We start from the raw sequence: 24,100 nt of genomic DNA on the forward strand, positions 1-24,100 counted from the left end.
TCGTGAATTAAATTATATTACAGGTTTTATGTTTAATATAGTAGTATCATGACAAAATTGGTTCATAACTCAACCGCTTACTTTATTTTGGCTGCTAATCCTGCATAAAGAATATATCTTTATGCATAAAATTACTAAAAAAGTAAAGGAATGATGTACTAAAACTTCCTTAACTGGTTGTACAGTTAAAAGTTATTCGATACTTGAAAAACATTTGAAGAAGCTGATATATTTGCATAAGCAAGGATCTAAGATTGAAAAGTTATTAGTCATCAATTATCAAAAGTCATATTATCACTAATCAAAATAAACACTATAAATGGATTATCAAATAATCTATCACTATTTCTTAAGAAAAAAAAATTCTTAAGCTCGAGCAACAGCCTCGGTTGTTCCAATCTCTGGACAAACTTAGATGCAGCATTTTTTAAAATACAAAAAGCACATTCTGTATTGAGTGCAGAGCGGTACCTCTTGTGTTAAGGCTTCAAGGTACCCATCTGAGATGGTCATCAGCTACCAATGTTCATAACTCTTCAAGCTCACAACAGACATGAAACTTTTTATCATCATAAACTATAATCTCGTGACAGACAGTGATAGGTTGGGATTCTAATCAAGGAACCCATGTGAGATGGCGTAACCAAGTGAAGATGTTTACAATAGCTAGTTCCAAGGAAATTAATTGGAATCGATCACAAGCACATGATGACCCACAAATTTCTGGGAATAGCTCCTTGGCTATGGTTATAACTTCTTGCAAATTGTTTGATATCTGGGCAGAAGGTAATAGATATGCTGCTTCCCATTGATAACTAACAGTAAACAATGCAATTTACTCTGAGCAGATAGAGTTTAATGAAAAGATAGGCCAGGGGACCACAGCTGACATATACAGGGCGACTTGGCGAGGCCTTGATGTTGCTGTTAAGTGTATATACCCAACATACTTCCAATTAAATGAAAGTGGTGAAGAATTCTTTGCCCACGAACTTGATACTCTTTCACGTCAACGCCACCCTTATGTGTTGCGATTAATGGGTGCATGTCTCCTCCCACCAGAAAATGGATGGGTGGTCACAGAGCTGTTGAGTGGAAAGACTTTAACAGAATGGTTGCATGGACATAAGGAGAGGCAAAGAGAAAGGTCAATACCTCTTCCCCCTTTGAAAGAAAGGTTAAAGAAGGCGTTGGAAGTTGCTCAGGCAGTGCAATATCTTCATGAACAAAAACCCATGGTCATCCACAGAGATTTGAAGCCAAGTAACGTACTCCTGGATGATTGTTCGCATGTTCGAGTGGCTGACTTTGGGCATGCTCGGTTCCTACCTGAGGGACAGGCAGCACTGACAGGTGAAATAGGTAAGAATCTAATGTCTACATACTTGCATGAAGTAATGAAGGATTGCATATTGTCCATCAAAGTCATCATCTAACAGATGCCAGATGCTCAGCTGGCATCCCTTGCCCTTGTAAGAGTCTTGGCCTCAACCCTGGAAAACAGGTAACAGCTGTACTGCAGGAAAATTTTTTTCCTGGATAGTTGATCAGATACTTAATTGAAGCCAACTTTATCTTCAGTTCGGTTCTCAATATAGTAAAAGACTGGGCTACTGATGAGAGATTAAGTCATCAATTCACCATGAATTTTCAGTAATGACCAGATACAGAAAAACATCATTTAAGCCGGTGCATAACATGCACAGAGCTGACCTTTCATATATAATGACAGAGACACAAGCAAACTTATGTTCCATAGTTACTGAGAAGGAAAAAAACTACGTATTATATCAAATTAATTTACTTTCGTAAAGTTTGACTCTTAAATGCTTCCTCTTCAATTTTCAGGGACTTATGTGTACATGGCACCTGAGATAATCCGATGTGAACCATATAATGAAAAGTGTGATGTTTATAGCTTTGGCATCATATTGAATGAGCTGATTACTGGTCAACATCCGTACATAGAGACCAGCTTCAAACCTAGTCAGGTATAATCCAATCACCTGCTCAGACCTTCAAGATGAACCTTCTTAAACATGTATGCTCTAGCTTTTCTAGGAACAGTATGCTGATGATTCACAATAATAATGCATTTCAGATATTATCTTATGTTGAAGCAAGTCGAAATTACCTTTGAGATATCAAATAAAACCAAATCTAAAATTCTGAAATTGAGTAGTCCCTAAGTACTTTAAACATCATATTCACATGTTCATTATCTTTCACCAAAAGTTCTGGGAGTTGCTCTGCACTTCAGAGCTACCAACAAGCATTATGTATGCCCACTAAGCTTCTGCGAAGATACTGAATTTACCAAAAAAACACTCAATCCTCATAAATAGAGTTATACGAAAAAATCAAGGTGCAATCTAGATCTCAATAAAATCATGCTGTCATGCAATTTCCTTTCACGCAAAGATCAGTGGATAATGTTATTCTTATATGTGTTCCCCTAAAGATTGCACTGGAAGTTGGAGAAGGAAGGCTTCGGCCAGCACTGCCCGAGGATGATGGCCAATACGAAGAGCTCATAGACCTCATATGTTGTTCATGGAGTGAAGATGCTTCAGCAAGACCTTCATTTGCAATTATCTCTTCTACTCTTAGAAAGATCCAGGAGAAGTTCAACTAGATTGAGATGCTTGTTGTATTTGTAATGATTTTTTACAATGAAAATGAAAAAAAAAAAAAAAAGAACCAGAAAAAGAAAAAAATGTGTGGTCTACAGCCAACATTGTCGTGTGTTCAATTTCTTTCGGTAAATAATGGCAGTTTCCAGCTGCAGTGTCACTCCAAGACTCTAATTTTGCACTCCTAAAGCTGAATACTTCTTATTTCATGTTTCAGAATACATAACCATGCAAGAACACAATTTACAGGAGTCGTCAAGATGACCTGGCTTAAGTCAAACTCAGTTTTATGTATTTCTGGTCATATAGTTTGGAAGGAAACATTTCCTCCAAACTCTGACCTGCGAGAGCATTGAGACAATGATGTAGATTGTATAGCTTATACCTCAGGAAACCAGGCAGCATCATGCCGGAATGCAGGGAGAGAAAAAAAATACTCTGTAGACAAGATGTTAGAAAAACAAGTGGCGACAATGGCATGACACAAAATGCTATTTGTAGACATACAGTCTGAAGTAAATCAACATGGTCTTTACTGGTATTTTGTGAGCTAAACTTGGCTGAGGGAATATAAACAAAATATATTAAATACAATTTTCAAATTTGTTGCATAAACCTCTAAGTTTCCCCAAGTACCCACACCCAAGACTTAGAAATCAGTAAGATTATGACACTTGGGTGTGGATCTGCAAGAAGAAATTCCTAATGACTAAAAGAACCCAATATTTAGACACATATTTACACCTGAAAATCATACTCAAGTCCATGTCACATAGATCTTCAATCAATAAAACCATACAAACTTACTTGTTATTTAGATTTGTTTACACTAGTAGCATAATGAAAATAGGATCAGCAGCATGTAATTCACAAAAATTTTTCATATCCAAAAATATTAGAGTTCATGTCTTATCTTTTGCTTGTTCAACATTTTATGTTTGTGTTGCTTTCTGTATTTCTGAAATCTGATTTGTACTGAAGTGGACATAGATACATTATTAGTCAATGAAAGGATCAATAAGACAAAGTTTGACTAGACTGAAGAATAAAATTTGAGCAAATATCAGCTGCCAGAAAAGAAATTCCTGAAGTTATAGATACAACCACCAATTCCTGATATTTCTCATAAATTATTCTGTTACTAGTTAATGTACTTCAACATATGGATACAACAATAAATAAGTAATAGAAGAGCGATGCTAGTTCCTATCAGACTGAATAACTTCATGTTAGAGATGAAAAAATATTTGCATGAGCATCACTGGGCATTCCCTCCATGGACATCAACCATCTTGTACATATCTCCCTGCCTTTGCACCTCAAGAGGAAGGTTCTCCCTGCAGATATTCTATTGTTTAGTTAGATATGCAAATCTTAATGATACTTCAGTGACTACGACAGAACAATACCTATGCAACTGGATCAGAGAATAATCGATCTCCGCAATGACGGTAGTCTCTTCATGCCCCGCGGTTGCAATTATTTCACCGAACTTCGAAAATGTGAAAAGTAAAAGACTTGCTAACCCAAGGCCTCCATATAACAGCAGTTGTCAGTATACAGAACAATTTGCTTCCTTTATTTTACACTTACCGGTCCAACAAGACCAGAATGACCCCATGTAATGTATTCAGCACTGGTATTAGGGTCCCGGGCTGGTGCACAAGTTGCAACAAACAACTGCCATGAAAATTAGTATTGGTTAAGATTAATTTGGAAAACAGGATTTATGCATTATGAAGCATAAAACAAGTGAAATGAGGAGCAAAAAGCAGAGAGCGAGAGATTATTACCTGATTATCAGCAGCCCTGCAGATTGTTATGATTGAAGCAAATAATAGCAATAATTAGTGCAATTGAAGTTTAGTTTCAAGAGAAAATTAAAAAGGTGTATGCAGGCATGCATGAGCATGTGCACATGCACACATTCACACATTATGGACGATCTATCAGTTTGTGTTCATAATCCATATGCAAATGACACTTCTTTTTTTTTTTCCAAAACTATTTCAGTTTAAGAAGTCCTTAAGACATAAGGAAAATGACTGTTCAAAGTAATGAAAGAAGTCGAAGCGAACAGTTATAGTATTTTTTGTTCCAATAATTCAAACCAAAGGCTACAAAATTTGGAAACATGCTGGTCCATGAAGCCTTGAATCGCGGTGATCGGTCCACTACCTGGTGGAGCTTGTCAATGTGGGAAGTCTATTTCTAAGTACTGTAGGGAGATGCATGCATGGAAATCACACCGAAAGAATGGAACCAACCAAACCGATGACTTGTTCGATTACCGATAAATGCAAAGTCCACTTGGATTCTCTGGCTTTTCAGTATTCCAAACGCTGAGGTATCTAAAAAGAGTGTTTCCAGTAATAATGCCCTGGCTGTCATACAAACTCTAAATTGCCAGTCCCTTTCTTCCAACTTGGGGGAATAACCTTGAAGCATAAAGATCTCGTTGACTTGTGCTCAATTGGTGAATTGGATGTAGACGTCATATATATGGTTCTGAATTGAAGCATCGCATGTGCTTGATTGTTACTCATTATGCCTTCTAAATCTTGATGATTCCTTTAAAAATCTACGGCATATTTGATTAGAAAAAGTTGAACTGTGGAATGGAAAGGGAAATAAACGAGTCATATCTTAGCCATTTGGTTGAAGGAATCCATTATGATTCCCGAGGAAACCGGAATGTCCCAATCCCTGCTCAAAATCCCTGTTTTGATTACAAACCAAACACATCGGAGGATATGTTCATTTCAATATCCATTACAATCAATTCCAGTCATCACCCAAATGCGTGCATTATATTTATAGTATTTAGTTCAACTATTTCTATTTGCTTTCGTGTTAGGTAATTAAGTTACATATAGCAAATAAGTCAGATTTGATCAAGACAATTGGGATGTATTTAGTTCAAACTAGATTATAATTGAAATCTGAATGAATTGAAATAAAAATTGGAATAATTATATCCTTAACATGTTTAATACATGATTGAATTTGAATACTAGTAAGAATTTGATTTTGAAAAATTGAAGTATGTTTATTCCCCTCTGAAATTCAAATGAAAATAGAATTCTCTTCAACTAAATGATTGAAATGAAAATTACTCATTCTTATTTCTATTTTAGAATCTAATTTTTTTTAACCATGCCTATGTCTCTGTCTTGGTGATACACATATAACTTATTTTCCTCGATGAAGCAATGATTCAGTCTGATGCTATTATCTTTCACTTCTATGGAGCCCGAACCCAGGATTAATAAGCAATTAGCAAGTATGAGACAGGTGATGCATCACTGTGAGATAATTATTTGGCTGAAAACTTTGATGCTCAAGAATTTCATACCTAGCAAGACTCTATGATTGGATGGTGCCAAAAAAATGCATTGTTTATAAATATACGAAATCAACTCATTACTGCAAATGTTTGGGATGACAGGTCCCCTTGAACTGGCAACTGTTGTCCCGTGGGATGTTGTGAGCTAGTATAGGGGGAACCACGTGATGTCCGTATCCAACGTAGGTGGGAGGTGGAAGAACACGGCTGTGGCCGAATCTAGCCACATGCACATGATAGATTTTTGTCGGTTGCATCATCGACTCTAGAATCTGGAACTTGTCAGCTCCCTTCTATTACCATGGTATCACCCATTGAACCACTTTATTTATATTCTAATATTCTAGCAAGAAGGAAAACCACGCTTCAAAACAAAGCAAGAAGGAAAACCGTAATGTGTCATTGGATGACTAGCAAATGGGCGGAACCGACTAGCTTGGTGTCCCCACTAATTTGGTGTCTTCTTCTTGGAGTCCAGATCCTCTACGGCAACTCTGCCCCATAGAATCCTATGCTATCACAGATGACTACCACGTCATTCATCTCAGAGATAACTGGCTCTTATTCACTTTTGAAATGTAACTAGATGCTATTAATGGAAATACTGTACGTCATGATGGTGAAAGAGAGCCATTCAGCTTTTAGATGGATGATATGGTCGGTACCCATGGTGAGGTGTTTTTTTTTTTTTTTTTGCTAAAACAAACGGGAGTTGAAGGAAGGCGATCCTAGAGCAGTCAACAGACCGGATGCGGATCCGAGACTCATGGATATTTATCTGATGGATCCGAATCTAGTACTAGCATTGGATCTATTTATCCAAATCTGGACCCGATAAATCATAATATAAATAGATAAGATCTGGATATTTAATACCCAGACCCAATAGATCCAGAATCCGATGATATAATATAATATATATATTAAAAATATTTAATATCCCATCCAAGACTCTCTCTCAGTCTCCGTCTCTCCCTCTCTCTCAGTCTCTCAGTCTCCCCGAGGTCCCTGACGGCGCCTCTCCCACTCAGCCGCGAGATCCGTTCACCGGCAATCGGACCCGACACCAACATCAGCCCTTGACTCCCTTCTCCAGCTCTTCGCTTCCAATCTATCCAAACTCGCCCCTCCTCGCCATCGGTAATGCGGTCATGGCCACCGTCGACTGCAACTTCATCACCCACCTCGTCGCCGCCTGCAAATATCAGATATATTGACGCTGGAACAAAACATGTGAAGGAAAACATCTCTTGATTTTAAGATATTATCCTAGCTCAGAAAAAAATGGCCTATTTGAATAGAACATTACAATCTAACACTACATGATTTTGTATATTTAGATATGGATGGTTTTTATTTAACCCTTGCAAAGGGTCAAACAGTGCTTTTTGAAGAATATTTTAAACAGATTGCAAGCCTAAGATGTGCAGACCTTTTACTTGATGTTTCTGTTGTAACCAGTTTGTTGATGTCATGCCCCAAATTCGAGACATAACACGGCCATGCTACCGAGAGATGGAGCCCACGATAACACGAAGCCAATCCATCATAATCATCTAAAATCCATCAAATAAAAAGATTCAATTTCATTATTCATCAAATAATCGAATCAATATTGGTTCAGAGCATCTAAATCCAAAAGCAAGTACCAACCCGAATCTCAATATTTATAAATAACTACAAATCTGTGATTATAAAATAACTAAACTTCTGCTATCAAATTTTCAAGCTTGCTATGCAGATCTTCAAACTTGGATTCCTTTTGCCGATCCTAACCTTATTCCTCTGTTCAAACAAAAAGAAAACAAAAAGAATATGAGCTACACTAGTCCAGTAAGTAAAACTTGCACTTTCTTATCGGATCAAATATAAGTTTTTCATGATAATGCAATATTTAAAAAATAACAGGTAATACAAAATAAAGCATTTCATAGAGCATATAACAAAACAAGTTATAAACTCATCATGCATGCATAAATCATGTATATTTCACAATCATGAGTCGTAAATCATTTTCATCATATATTCATGTCATGTTTCAAAATATTGCTCACAGATATTCGTGCTAAGATCACTATTATACCCATGACAGGGCCATGTTTCTTAATCGACAGAGTTCTTAATTCATGTGCCAACTTTATACCCGCTGGCAGGACCATGTTTCGTGTGGATGCTAGCTCCGGATGTCGACCTTCCCGAAGGGATTCATTCATAGCCATCTGAGAGCCTTTGAAATCATTATATCTTTTTCTTAAAGCATACATATACATAGATGGAAAAACAATAAAATTCATGCTTCATAATCATACTATTTTCATAAGACATATTCATGAAATCAATGCTCATAATAAAACATGCTTTTTCATATCACATATGCTGATCCTTATTTTATGAAAAATTATGATTTCATCAATAGCAATTCTTTGCATAAAAACATGATCATTTAAAAATAAATAAGGAGCATAAGATCTACTTACCTCGTTCATCTTAGATCTTCGGACTTCGTTAGAAGAATCAGCTAATCCTATTTAAAATATCAAATCATTATCAATTCTATTCCATAAATATAACAAGATTAAATCATAAGGAAAGAGGACTGTTGATCGGATGTGTCGGACCATCCAGATACCAAGGCAATTCAGGATCTCTGATCTGAGGATCAGATTCAAGTGACTTGATCAAGAAATTGTGAAGCACAGATTAGATCAAGATCAATCAATAGAGTTCATTAATAATGAATTTGAAAGATCCTTGATATGATCAAATGAGGTTGATATACAGCACGGATATCAAAGCAACTTTGGATCATCTTGTTAGAGTCAACATGAGCCCCTAAAAGATGAAGGCATGACTTGGTATAGGATTCATAGACTTTTTTAGAGAGAGAAAGTCAATCATGAGAGAGAAAGTAGAGAGAGAATCTTCGTATCCTTCAAAAGTGGCAATCATGATTGAAATCATCAGAGGTCATATCAAGGTGACTTAATATGGATTAACCATGATTGATGTTATCAATTTCGAATAAGAATCGGATCGGGATCCAATTCTGCATGAATTTTGGAGCAATTTCAGGTCATCATATTTTTATCTCAAGTTTATCCTAGGGTCTATGATACAATCAGAGAGAGAGAATGACCCTCGAGAGATAAAATCCATAAAAAGAGATAAAAAGTCTAGAGAGAAAATAGAGAGAGAATTTAGAGAGAGAAAATAGAGAGAGAATTTAGAGAGAGAAAGTCCAATTGTAGAGAGAGAGATGAGAGAAACTTTCTCTCACGTATATTTTTTATTATTATTTTTTTCTTTTTCTTTTTCTTTTTTTTTCTTTTTCTTTTTCCTTTTTCTTTTCTTTTTCCTTTTCTTGTTCCTATGGCCTTCTTTGGCCGAAACAGGGGACCTAGAGGTCCCCGTGCCTTTGACCGGCCGATCACGGCCATTCCCCGCCCGACGGTGGCCGACGGCAAGGGGCGACCCTCCCGTGCTCGGAGACCGAAGCCGGCGGTCGGCGGTGACCGTCGGTGCCATAAAAAATCAGGAAAAGGGAGAGAAGAACAGGGCTTTCTTCTCCGATGAAATCCGACGGCTCCTGTCGCCGACGGTCGTGTCCACAGGCATGGAAAAGAAGGGAGAGAAGAGAGGAAGAGGTGGAAGGACTTACCACGGCCTCCGATGACCCCCACCGGCGTGAAATAGCGGCGAGCACGAGTCGAAGGGCCGCGGCTTCAATCGAAAAAATCGGAGAAGAACTCCGACGATCGTCGGTGACTATTGTGTCCTTTGTTAGAGGAGAGGAGGGGGGTTCTTATTGGGCTCGTCCTAGGGTCTTTTAATGGCCCTAGGACTCTGATTCCTGATCGAAATCGGGGAAGGAGAAGACTCCGATCGGGAGTCTTCTTCTTTTTTTTTTTTTTTTTTGGGTGAGCTTTGTGGCTTTAGGCCCAGTGGGCCGGGTTATCACAGTTGATGTCCATCGCACAACTCTCCGGTGCATCATCCAAACTTCTGTTTCGTTCTCATTAATATAGATCTGGGTATATGCTTCCCTATTTTGTGTTAGTAATCTTCCTGATCAATAATTTTACCATTAGTTTTGCAGCTTTTCTCTAACTTTAGAACTTAAGGGAAGGAAAAAATTGGCAGAGCAGCTAAAGTATATTTTCATGAGTATCAAGAATGAGAATCATGTGAAGTCCCATATGTCCATGGAGATTCTGTCTTTGTTCCTTCTGACAGACTTATAGCGTCACTTATTCTTACCTCTCTCTATTGGTGTAATAGACAATGGCAGTAAGCTGCAACCTTATGAACTACACTTTGATCTCATTCCTTATCTACAGTTTGCTGATGGACTTCTAAGACATATTAATTTGTTTTCTGATACCTTCTAAGAAAACTCTCACTCTATGATCCATGATTTATTATGATCTAAAAGAAGGGGTTACATAAGATTCCAAGCCGCTAGCTAAGGACAGCTGACAATAAAAGAAGAACCATACAAGGTGACAGTCTACTGACAATGAATATTGGCATCTAGAACAGAGATCTAGTGTCTTAAACACACCAAGAATGCATTACAAAGGTGATCCTTGCTAGAAAAGGTGACATTACCAAATTTGGATATGGGGATCTGCCCAAAAAAAATAACAAATGAATGAAATGCATATTAAGACTTAAAAAGTTGAAGTTAAATTATTAAACCCTAGTTCCTACCACATCTGGACTTCATGATCAGATCGAGTCGCAATGGATCTTCATGTTCTTAAATTTAGTAAAAAAACGTCATTTTGGATCTACAAGCTTCTAGACTAACGAGTCAAATTGAAATGAACCTCTAGGTCCTTCAACTCGTTTTGTTCTCTCTTGTGATGTCTGATGTAACTCAATGCAAATGCATTATTCATTCACATACATTTGACTTGAGCATTGTAATATGATGGAATCAAAATTAATAGAAGACAACTTTTATATTATTTGAGTCTTCTTTTCAGCATGTATACAAGGTCATTTGATTGAAGTTAACCCGATAACAAGGATTGGCTAATGGCAAATTCTTGAGCTAGATAGAACCACATACCAACATGAATAAACATGCCCTCTTGTATAAAGTGAATTATATCATACAACAAAAATAGAAGCTCTGCGTGTGCTAAGCTCTCCGTTCACCACATGGATGCCCGTATTAGTAAGGTTATCAATACAGTTCTTTATTTTGTATAATAAGTAGAGTCCTTACCTAATACAGTTCTTCATTTTGGATCTTATTGATAAGATATTAGTACAGTTCTTTATTTTAGATAATACGCAGGGCTTTTATTTAATATGGTGATAGTCTATTATAAACATCTAAAATGACTGCAGTCATTCATTAGATTCCCTACTCTCGATGAGAACTAATCATATTTATCAAAAATTTTTTGCTCTTAATAAGTTTATAAAAGCATAATACCTTCCTTCTTGATGAATGAATTTCTTGTTTTTGATCATGAATATCTTATAACATATGACATATTGTTATAATAGTTGGTTTTAATGTCAATAGCAATCATTATTTTCATTTGCATCATTTTTCACTAAATTTTTTTTCAATGTTCAATTTTTTGCATCAATTTTCTAAAAAAATTGTATAGTTTGAGAAAAAAATATTTTTATCAAATGACATGTGATTAAAATGATCATTATTTATTATTATTACTTATTACTATTATAATATTACCATATAATTTTAAATGTTAATTTAATAAAATAATATACTTTGTAGCAAAAAAAGGGTATTATTTACATTTATAATAATAATAATATACTTTGTGTATTCGTTTTTAGACATTGCCAATGAAGTTATATGTTGGCACTCTATTTTAGCCCTGCCAAAGAGATAAGTATTGTGGTAGTTATGACTGTTGAGTTATATGTGTTTTATTTTGAATCGGATATATATTTATGTAAGTTTATGAATATTTGAAAGGATTTTGATTTACATCAATTAGCATGAAATATATTCTTATGTTTATTTATGGTATTTATTTTCGAACATCATATTTTATATCTAAAATATTTGGTTGAAATATTCATTACTTACTAGGCTATCAAGCTCATTACTCCTCTCTTATATTTTCATATTCAAATTCTTAATTATGGACATAGGTACTATTTTGGAAGTGAGGTAGAAGCGAGAGTCAATAATATCAATCGAGTTTAGACATAAACTTATTATTATTTGAGGTTTAATTGATGTAAAATCTTCTAAATATTATTGAAATTTTATGAAAGATTAAAATTAATTTTAGTTAGTTAAATTTTAGACTTAATTTATTATGAATTCAGCTGTGATGTATTGATATCCGTTTGAAATAACTTGCATGCTTGTAGGAAGAGTTCTTCATGAATATGCGGCAGTTACTGCGATCTTCAGCTCACGATCTCGAGTCGAGGGCATAACAACTACTATAATTGTTACCATGTAAATTTAAATGCTAATTTAATAAAATAATATACTTTGTAGCAAAAAAAAGGGTATTATTTACATTTATAACTGATATAAGAGGTAGATAGATCTATCGGGATTACTTATAAGTGAGTACTATATTATATTATCTGTTGTCTTAATGATAGGTGATTATAAGTGATAGATAATAAAAAATCTTGATAGCATCAATTAAAGTTAATCGATACTTAATTGTTTAATGTAAAACAAAAATTTGGCTATCGAAGACTTTTATTATTATATTTATTATATTTCTATATGTATTTTAAAGAAAGAAAGAAAAAAAATTGTATCCAGCGCATCATGCAGATTATACCCCTTACAGATTCTGATAAAATATGGGTTAAATTTGTGATTTGACAACCAATTTTGCCTAAAATTTCTTCTTTGTCATAGAAAGAGGGAGAATACAATAAGTTAACAATTTTCAGTTCTAAAAATCTGCAAAAATAAGCTAATAATGATCAAAAATTTTAATGTCGATGATTTATTTAGCCTTCTCCCATAAAATATTGGCATGATTTTCGATGTTTTTGTTCTTCTGCTTTCACTTTTCGATGTTTTTGTTCTTCTGCTTTCACTTTTCCAATGATAGAGATGCAAAAGATGGTTACTCTTTCAAATCTTTCCCCTTGCTAATCAGCAACTACAAGAGAAATGTACTTTCCAATGCAATGAATGTGGCCAAATATGCAGATGTGGTCTTCAAACCACACTACTTACTGATATGTTATATTGTATATGGACAGAAAAGGTGATCAACTCAGCAACCCACGACTACATATGCAGCATGTGTAGCATTGTCCAGCTGCATATACAACATGCTTAGCATTGTGGGGCCATATATGCAGCCCTTTATATTGAAGTGGGGCAAGTACATGAATTAATAATATTAATATGTTACTTATTTTACAACTATTGCTATCACTTATAAACTAATATTGTTAGTTGTCGTCATCATCTCAAAATTGCTGCTGTTTATCCAAAAAATATTACTATAGTTATTGTTGTTTTTTATTGTATTTAGTATACTTATTTATTCTAAATAGTTTAAAATACTAACTACTTATGCACTTTGCAGTCCCTTTAACTGGTCACATGCTTCAACCGCCTTTTAAAGCAGTGTGTGAAATATCTTTTCAGTCCTCAATTCCTTCATTTTTTTCGTCATAAGATGTAGCTCTTAACGGACCTTCTCACTTATACCACTTTCTGCTCCCATGTATTTGCTAATCTGTATACACCCTCATCTTCCCTAGAGCTCAAGATATCTGCATACATCACTATATGTTACAAGTTTAACCTCACTAACTCACCATTTTCACTTCCAAGTTTTCATTCAACTACACTAAAACAAACAAAAATTAAGTAATAAACAAGAATTGCATGTAGCCAAGGTAAAGCTAGTATGTCAAATTATTAATAAAGGGAAAAGAATGATACCTCTTGATCCATACAACATTGCAAGTTCTGGAAAACGGATATCATGACATATACCTATCCCAATACACCCAACATCTGCACCAATCTTCCATATCAGTTATTTGAAATATATTGGATTCTTGAAGAAGAAACAAAATATATAGTTATCGCATCCTTAAATCTATGGTTATAAGAGAAACTCTAGAAGAAATAACGAACAACAATCTGATGGAACATGAGATATATTATGATTTAATTTGGATAATTTTAATATTGAAACATTAGAGCTTTGGATTATAATTTTTTAGAATAATGAACAACAATCTGATGGAAAATTAGCACTCAAGTGTCAAGCTTTTATTCTAATCATCTGTCAATTCCTCGACCTAAACCAAAAAAAGGTTGGATGCCAGATTTATTACTCCAAATGTTATTCCACTAAGATATCTCGATAATGTATCTTAATTTCAGAAGACCAATTTTGTTTCCACTGAAAGAAATTCACATTAAGAATCATCTATATGCTGATTTTTTTTTTTTTGAGATGTTATATGCTGACATATTCAAAAGTATAACTTGATCTGATTTGGACGTGGTCTCAAATTATTCAGGAGTTCATTGATTATCAATAAAGCATTAGATGGTTAGCAGTAAGGGCCATATGTTATTGTCCAATTCATCGCTACCGTTTCTCAAACAAGACATAGAACGCGAGTAGCCAATCTTAAGTTTGTCTAGCTTAGTAATCAAACGTACAACGTTCATGACTAGCATTTTATTTGCAGTACTTGGTGCAAAGTCAAAGAAATTGGTGCAACATAATTGAATAATGTAACAGCACTCAGCTTTGAGAAGTACCTGTGTCCACAATGGTAGGTTCCTCTCCAGCTGTAAGAAAATCAGATTCCCTGAAGGCAACCTCTCCAGGGACCTCAAAATCAAACAGATGCAGCTGTATATCATCACAAAATTACTTAAACACTAGCTTTTTCTTGATCCATCAATTATTACTGAAAAACATAGTGTACTTGGAACTGTACGTTTTTCCATAATTACATGAATCACACAAAAGCAACAAATTAAGAATCCTTACTTTTCTATGCTTGGCCTTTAACTTCCCATCTGGTCCAAAAACACAACATGTGTTCAATAATTGACCTGCAGACAGTTCAGGCATTGATCCACCTACCATCGTGATTCCATTACAAAGAGCAACTTCTGATAGCATTGAGATTGATGGGCGTGAAGCTTCAGCATCTATATCCTCCACATATTTTGACAAGTTCTTCAGTGATAAAGGACAATTCCATATTTCCTATTATAAATGTTAGGAAAAAAAAAAAGAATAACTCCCCCATGATTTTTCAGTTAAGCATAAGCAAAGATTAGGACTTGTGAATAAAATTGACTAAAAACAAGCAAAATTTCAATGGTCATACTCTTTTACCTAGATCTGCTTCCATGGTTTTACTGTTAAATTTAAGAGGCAGATACCCATTGCGTGGGACCAAATTATTACAAATTACACTTAAAGCTACAAATCTTCGATAGAAACTGTCAACCCTGATTGCATCATCAGAGGTACCAAATCAAATTAAACCATAATACAAGCAACCATCATTCTATAGGCATCAAAATAACATATTAAATTAAGAAAAGGAATGGTCAACAAACAGATTTGCAGTCGCAACAACAAACTCTTCCAGTTCACGGATATCCTTCAATACAAGCTACAGGTTGAGATGGCTCTAGCAGACCAACCTATAAATCAAGGTGCAACGCCAACTTATAATCATTCATGGCCATACCTTATGCTATTTTTGATGCACTTATAACAGCTATAAGAAACTAATACCCAGTTATTATGAGTCCATAAAAGGAAATAAAGTGAAAAGACAGAGATAACTCTCATTCCATTTGCATTTGGCTATAACTGGATTTTCTGGCTCCAATCGAAGTCAAGTCCTCTAAAGTGGAAACCATCTTCAAACCCCTAAGAAATCCCATTCTGATATTCTCTTGTCTGTATTTTCTCCTAACCTTTCAACATGAGTGGCCAAACCATCTGAAATAGTTTTCGCCTGCAAACTTCAATGATTCTACTACTAAAATTCCCTATTCAGCTTGATGTTGTCTATGATCTTTTTGATTTTAACAAATATCCATTCAAGTTTCTTTTTGCACCATGCTCCTTGTAGAGTTGTCCACCCTGTCAAATCTCCTAATGACAGCGCACAAAATCCATCCAGCCTAAATGAAATTCAATGATTACATGACATCTAAAGGTGTATTTCTGCTTAATCTACCCAACTTCAATCCTACTTTTGACATTGTTGCATCTCTCTATTTCTTTGTATGAAAGATGCTAGCAAGAAAGAAGATTCTTTTTTTAATGTAAATGCCAAACCAAAACAGGCCTGTGAAGTTGTTCATTATCTTTTAGATGTGTTCTGAAACATATACATCATGGAGCATCTAACTGGCCTGGCACAGGAAACCTAAAATCTGCAGTTTCCAAATTGGACCACTCATCTCATATCAAACTAGACCACCCAACATCATTACAAATAGCATTGGTTAATGGAGCTGCATTTTAATTAAGAGTACAAAATACATGATAAATAAGAATCGAGTTTCAAAAGAACCTATGGGGAGATTGGTGGGCACAATAACATAAGCAGTCCGTACACCATTTTTCTTTTTAAAAAATCATCTTGATAATTAATCATCCTTGCATATAGAAAAACTAATTTTAAAAAAATCTTGTTATTTTGTCTCAGCCTTAATTGTCTATGCTCTCTCATAACTTCATAATACAGCACATAACTTTGTTACTGCATTGGTTCATGCATTTTTTCCTCCCCATTATAAATGTATATCATGTGTTCTCATCTATTCATCCAGCATTTCTCTGCTCTTGAAGATTGATGCAGCCCCTTAGAAGATAAGATAACTACAAGATTTAAGCCAACAAGAATTTCGATTCAGATCTCAACTTAGGTCTGAATCCTAACATTTTCAAAGTTATTTCTTTCACATGATGGTATAAACAGCCTCTGATTGACTTTTGATCTATTTATCAGCAAGATTTCTGTTGTTTGGTAGCAACTAGCCGCGCTGTAAGACGGAAGAGGGGAGATAGGCAAAGCAGAGCAAGCTAAAGAAGAATACATAAAAGTAGATAAAGAGAGACTACTTTAAGGCCGATCAGGGCTCGTAGTCAACAACACATATACCCAATTACTGTTCTTGATGCCAACTGGCTTTCGACACCCCCAACCCCAACCCCAACCCCACACCCCAAAAAAAAACTAAAAAAAAAAAAAAAAGGTTTCCGCACCACTACTTTTTGCTTTTATCAGTGACTTTGGTCCTTACAATATCCGTTGTCAAGCACCAAATAATTTTCTTTCAAAAAAAAAAAATGAGAATCAAAATGCTAACGTGTCTCAATTAATTAACAAGAAAGTATGTATATTTGCAATTACTACTACTAAATTGAAGGGTGTTCATAGAATATCATATTAAGATTCCCATCGAGCATCACCTGTAATATCTGATCCATAGGCCTTAAGTCCAGCCAGAACCAAAAAAAAAAAAGGGGGAAATCGGGAAGAAGACTTCCGATAGGAGTTCTTCTCCGACGAGACCGTTCAGATTAGGATCCTAGGACCATCGGAGATCCTAGGGCACTTATAAATTGGCCTTCCCCCTCTTAAGATCCTCCACCGGCCTTCCTCCCTCTCCTTCTCTAGATTTTTTCGATTGAGCCGGCCTCCTTTTATCGTGCTTGCCTCGATTTCTCATCGGAGAGGTCACTGAAATCGAGATAAGCACGATTCCTCTTCCTCTCATCTCTCCCTTCTTTCCGTATCTGTGAGCACGATTGCCGTGACTGGTGTCATCGGATTTTGTCGGGAAGAAGTCCCTGTTTCGCCCCTCTCTTTTCCTTGGTTTTCTGCGTCGAGGTCACCACCGACCACCGACTTTGGTCCCTCCGAGCCTCGGGTGGGTCGCCCTCTTGCCGCCGGCCACCATCGTGTCAGCTACGCCTTGATCGATCGTCAAAAGAGGGGGACGTTCGGTCCCTGTTTTGCCAAAGAAGGCCATGGAAGAAAAAGAAAAGAAAAAGAAAAGAAAAGAAAAAAAAGAAAAAAAAAGAAAAAAAAAGAAAGACTCTCTCTATCTCTCTCGTGAAGAAAAAAAATAATAATAATAATAAGAAAAAAAAGAAAAAAATAAATAAATAAATAATATAAATAAAAAAATAAAATATGAGAGAAATTTCTCTCTCTTCTCTCTCTTTGATCTAAACCATTACTTTTCTCTCTAGAATTGATTTTCTCTCTTTTTCTTCTCTAAAATTTTCTCTTTTTTTCTCTCTAAGAAGACCTATGGATCTCGTAGGAGGTCATCTTTTCCACCCTATGGATCTATGACCTCGAATGATTTAGAGTCCAGGGGGATTTATTGGACTGATCATTAAGTCAGTCATCTTCTTTTATTATGGAATGAAATTTAATCATGATTTAATATTTTTAATAGGGTTATCTGATTCATTTAAAGAAGATTAAAAGTCTAGACGATCGATGTAAGTGATCTCATGCTCCTTATTTATTTTTAAATAATCATATTTTTCATGTAAAGAATTGTTGTTAGGAAATCATATTTTTCATAAAATAAAGATCAGCATATATGATATGAAAAAGCATGTTTTATTATGAGCATTGATTCTATAATGTGTTTTATGAAAATAGCATGATTATAAACATAAATTTTATTATTTTTCATCTATTATATGTGTATTTTAAAAAAAATATAATGATTTTAAAGGCTCTCAGATGGCTATGAACGATTTTTTCGAGAAATCGATATTCCAAGTTAGCATCCACACGAAACATGGCCTTACCGGGGTATAAAGTTGGCACATGAATCAAAAACTCTGTCATTAAGAAACATGGCCCTGTCAGGGTATAATAGTGACCTTAGCAGAACATCTGTGAGCAATATTTTGAAACATGACATGAATACATAAAAAATGATTTATGATTCATGATTGTAAATATACATGATTTATGCATGCATGATGAGCTTATAACTTTTTTATTATATACTCTATGAAATATTTATTTTTATAATATCTTTACTTGCTAAATATTACATTATCATAGAAAATGCTTGATTCGTAAGGAAGCCAGGTCCTACTTACTGGGCTAGTGTAGTTCATATTTTTTTTTTTTTTATGTACAGAGAAATAAGGATAGGACCGGTGAAAAAAATCAGGCTTAGGATCGGCGAACAAGCTTGAAATTTTGTTTTAGAATTCAGTTTATGTTTATGGATTGTAGTTGTTATGAATTTTAGGCTAGGGTTATTATTATCCTTGGATTTAGATGCTCTGAACCAGTTGGTTTAATTAAATATTTGAATTGAACTTTATTATTACTTTTATTTATGATGCACCTGTTATTATATGTAAGAAGATAATATTGGCTTCTATTATCGTTGGGCCCCATTTCTCGGTAGTATGACGTGTTATGTCTCAGATTTGGGATGTGAATTTTATGGTATCATAGCTATAGGTTTAATCATGGATAGAACTTAAAACCTAGCAGTGGGTAGTTAGGTCACGTATAGTTAGATTCTGATTTAATAAAGAAGATAAAATTTTATTAACTATGCTTTGCCTTGTTATAAAATTTCTTTAATACTAAATTTGACTAGAAAACGATGAGCGACAGGGAGGATGAGACCTTGGCCAATATGGGTGCTAGGACAATAGGAGCAAGATTGACGTCGCGAGGAGCTGCCAATCACCAGTTGAGCGGCTCCTGATGCACCGGCCACTCAGGCGACATTGCTGGTGTATGTCAATGGTGGCCCAGCTTATTCAGCAGCAGCAACAGCAGGCACAACTGTTCCTCGACCTACATCATCTATGGAGTCATACTATGAGAGATTCAGAAACTCAACCCACCTCTTTTTGAGGGTGGACCTAATCTATGGCTGAGAGATATGGATTCAAAGATGGAGAAGATGTTTGATGCCTGCAGTACCTGAGAATGTGAAGGTCAGATTAGCCGTGCCGATGTTAAAAGGAATGCTGAGTTTTGGTAGACTGCAATAAAAGCTGCCTATGGGAATAATAACGATCAGCTCACCAGGAAGAGTTCAAAGAGATATTTTATATCAGTACTTTCTAGAACAATGAGATTGGTAAAAGAGAATGAGTTTCTGGTCTTAAAGCAAAAGGATGATATGACAGTTTGGAATATCAACAAATTTAATGAGCTAGGCGCTTCTGCCCCCAGCTTATGGAGTTTGAAAGGAGCAAAGCTAACAGATTTGAACAAGATCTAAAATATGAATTCGATCTCATCTGTCTTCTCATATTTTCAATGACTACAAGGACGTGCTGGAATGAGCTTGAAGATAGAGTCTAATTGAAAAGATCAGATCTGGAAAGAAGAGATAGGAAGAGACCGAGATCAGAGGAAATCTAAAGATCAGCAGAAAAAATTTTAAAAATAATAACTCTGATAAGAAAAAGAATCTACATCTTGCTCATACTATGGAAAAATCATAATGGACCTTATTCAAAAGATAGGAGCATGTTCTTATGTGGCGAGAAACGACATATGGCTCGTGATTGCTCAAACAAAAAAAAGATGACTCCAGACCTACCAGACCAGCTGACCAAAAAAAAAAGAGAATGCACGAGTGTTGCTTTAACTCAACAGGAGGCCAACGCAAGTGATCAAGTGGTGTCAGGTACTATCCCAATCAATTCTATATGTGCTCGTGTGCTATTTGATTCTGATTCTTCTCACTCTTTTATATCTCTCAAATTTGCTATTTCTTTGAATTGTGTGCTGAAGAATTGAATGAGCCATTATATGTTAGCAACCTCTTAAGAACATTCTATTGCTAATATTATTTTTAAGAATTGCATATCCAAATAAAAGAAAAAAAATTAACAGCATATTTGATTCAGTTAAATATGCATGATTTTGACATTATTCTTGGGATGAACTGGTTATCTTCGTACCATGCTCATATTGATTATTTTGGAAAAAGAGTGATATTTCAAATTTCGGGTAAACTGCAGTTCTTCTTTCAAGGCGAAGTTCATAATACGGAACCCAAACAATCTTTGAGTATTATCTCAATCATGAATGCAAGAAAAGCTTTGAGGAAAGAATGCAAAGCATGTTTGGCCCATGTAGTGGATGTCGAGAAGGAAAAGATAAAGTTGGACGATATTCCAATTGTCAAAAAATTTTTTGATATTTTTTCAGATGAACTATCTGGGCTGCCTCTAGATCATGAGGTTGAATTTAAAATTGATATCACACCAGAGACCAGACCTATATCAAAACTCCTTATCGGATGGCTCCATAGAATTGCGAGAATTAAAGGATCAACTACAAGAACTCTTGGATAAAAAGTTTGTCTGGCCAAGTACATCACCCTGGGGAGCTCCTGTGTTATTTATGAAAAAAAAGATGGGAGCATGCATTTATGCATTGACTATCGGGAGTTGAATAAGGTAACCAAGAAGAATAAATATCCTCTTCTCGAATAGATGACTTATTTGATTAACTTCAAGGTGCACAAGTTTTCTCCAAAATTGATTTACGATCATGCTATTATCAACTAAGAATTAGAGATGAAGATATGTCTAAAACTGCATTTAGAACTAGTATGGCCATTATGAATTTTTAGTAATGCCTTTTGAACTAACCAATGCACCGGCTGCTTTTATGGATATGATGAATAGGATTTTCAAGCCGTATCTAGATCAATTCGTTGTTATTTTTATTGATGATATCTCAGTTTATTTTAAAAGTATAAAGAACATAAGAGATATTTGAGGATTGTGTTACAGACCTTGAGAGAAGAGAAGCTATTCGCCAAGCTTAGTAAGTGTGAGTTCTGGTTGGACAGTATTGTCTTCCTCGACCATATAATATCTAAGAAAAAATCTCAGTCGATCCAAAGAAGATAGAAGCCATGGTGAATTGGCTTCATCGACTAATGTGACGAAAGTTAGAAGCTTCTTAGGCTTGGCTGGTTATTATAGAAGATTCGTCAAGGATTTTCTCAAATTGCAATTCTTTAACTCGTTGATCCAGAAACAAATAAAATTTGAGTGAAGCAGTGAATGTGAACAGAGTTTTCAAGATTTAAAGCAACGATTGATATCTGCCCCAGTTCTTACTTTACTTCTAGTAATGGAGGATTTGTCATTTATAGTGATACTTCCAAGAAGGGGTTAAGCTGTGTATTGATGCAGAACGATAAGATGATAGCTTATGCTTCTCACAACTAAAATCCTATAGAAGAATTATCCGACACACGATTTGGAGTTAGCAACTATTATTTTTGCCTTAAAGATTTGGCGACATTATTTATATGGAGAATCATGTGAAATCTTTACTGATCATAAGAGCTTAAAATACTTATTTCTCAAAAAGAGCTGAATATGAGGCAAAGAAGGTGCTTGAACTATTAAAAGATTATGATCTAAATATTAAATATCATCTGAAAAAGTCAATGTGGTGGTAGATGCACTTAGTAGGAAGTCTACAGCAAATGTGATGGCTCTGCTTTCTGCTCAGCAACAAATTCTGAGGGATCTTGAAGATTTACAAATTGAGGTGATTTGTACCGATTTAGAATGTGTTAGCCAATTTAATGGTACAACCAGCATTGATCAAACAATAAAAGTGATCCAACAGAATGATATTCGTTTATATCAGTTTAAAAAGGATATGGAGAAAGAGTTACGACCTGAGCTTAGGCTGCATACAGATGGTACTCTATATTTTGGGAATAGATTATGTATATCTGAAGATCCTGAACTAAAGAAAGAATTTTGGAGGAAGCCCATAAATCTCGTTTCTCCGTTCATCCTGGTAGTACAAAGATGTATAGAGATTTAAAATAATATTTCTGATGGAATGAAATGAAGCAGAAGATAGCTCTGTTTGTATCTCAATGCTTGTATCCAGCAATGAAATCGAACATCAAAGACCTGCTGGTTTGCTAAAACATTAGAGATACCAGAATAGAAATGGGAGCATATCACGATGGATTTCGTTGCAGGACTTCTAAGGACAGCAAGAAAAAATGATGCAGTGTGGGTGATTGTTGATCGGCTTTCTAAATCAGCTCACTTTCTACCTTTCAAGTTGGTACTCTACTTGATAAATTAGCCTGGATGTATATTGATGGAATAATACGTTGCATAGTATTCCAGTAAGCATTGTGTCTGATCGAGATCCATAATTCGTATCTAGATTTTGAAAAAGTTTTCAAGATGCTATGGGGACTGAATTGAGGCTTAATACTGCTTTCCATCCCCGGACCGATGGCCAATCTGAAAGGATAATTAAACTCTTGAGGATATGTTAAGAGCTTGTACTTTCGATTTTGGAGGACATTGGGATAATCACGTGACACTAATAGAATTTGCATATAACAACATTTTCATTCTAGTATCAAGATGGCACCCTATGAAGTCCTATATGGAAAAAGTGTAAATCTCTTTTATTGGGATGATGTGGGTGAAAAAAATTATTAGATCTCGAGTTAGTTCAAGATGCTAGAAGAAAATTATCTTATCAAGAGAAGACTCAAGGCAGCACAGGATAGACAGAAGAGTTGGACAGATAAAAAAAAAAGAGAATTGAAATTTCATGTCAGCGAACATGTTTTCTAAAAGTACCACCTACAAAGGGTGTCATGAGGTTTGGGAGACATGTCAAGCTGAGTCCGCGATATATTGGACCTTTTGAAATTTTGAGCCGAGTAAGAGATGTTGCCTACGAACTAGCTTTACCACCAGATTTATCCAAAGTGCACAATGTCTTTCATGTTTCACTACTGAGAAAGTTTATATCTGATCCGAATAATGTGGTAAAGTATCAACCATTACAAGTTCAAAGACTTAACCTATGAAGAGTTTTTCCTCCAATTATTGATCGAAAAGAGCAAGTTCTAAGGGTGCATCATTCCATATGTGAAGATTCACTGAATAATCATGAAGAAAAGAGGCTACTTGGGAGCTTGAAGATGATATAAAGTCAAGATATCCTCACTTATTTGAAAATAAAGGTACGTTAAGTTTCGAGATAAATTTCTTTTAAAGGGGTAGAATTAATATCCGGTCCATGGACCTTAAGCCCAGCCAGAAGCCCAACGAAAAAAAAAGGA

At 35.3% G+C, this 24,100-nt stretch overlaps 1 protein-coding gene and 1 pseudogene across 5 annotated transcripts in view; one reads left to right on the plus strand and one right to left on the minus strand.

Moving 5' to 3' along the window:
- The first annotated feature begins 653 nt into the window (after window positions 1-653).
- Window positions 654-1,563, plus strand: LOC140856256 (serine/threonine-protein kinase CTR1-like; annotated as a pseudogene).
- Window positions 1,564-4,089: 2,526 nt separating this feature from the next.
- Window positions 4,090-24,100, minus strand: part of LOC105041814 (omega-amidase, chloroplastic) — a 62,021-nt gene continuing 42,010 nt past the window's right edge. For 2 of the 5 annotated variants that reach the window (XM_073253923.1, XM_073253920.1), the window contains 2 exons: window positions 4,427-4,442; window positions 4,197-4,313 (listed from right to left, as the gene is read on the minus strand). In XM_073253923.1, coding sequence (XP_073110024.1) covers window positions 4,212-4,313; window positions 4,427-4,442 — 118 coding nt within the window. In that variant the 3' untranslated portion in view covers window positions 4,197-4,211. Of the gene's footprint in view, window positions 4,126-4,196; window positions 4,314-4,426; window positions 4,443-24,100 lie in introns of those variants that run through there. The other 3 variants (XM_073253922.1, XM_073253924.1, XM_073253919.1) reach the window with 3 other exon arrangements.

The sequence above is a fragment of the Elaeis guineensis genome, chromosome 3 (genome assembly GCF_000442705.2).
Source record: "Elaeis guineensis isolate ETL-2024a chromosome 3, EG11, whole genome shotgun sequence".
NCBI lineage: Eukaryota > Viridiplantae > Streptophyta > Magnoliopsida > Arecales > Arecaceae > Elaeis > Elaeis guineensis.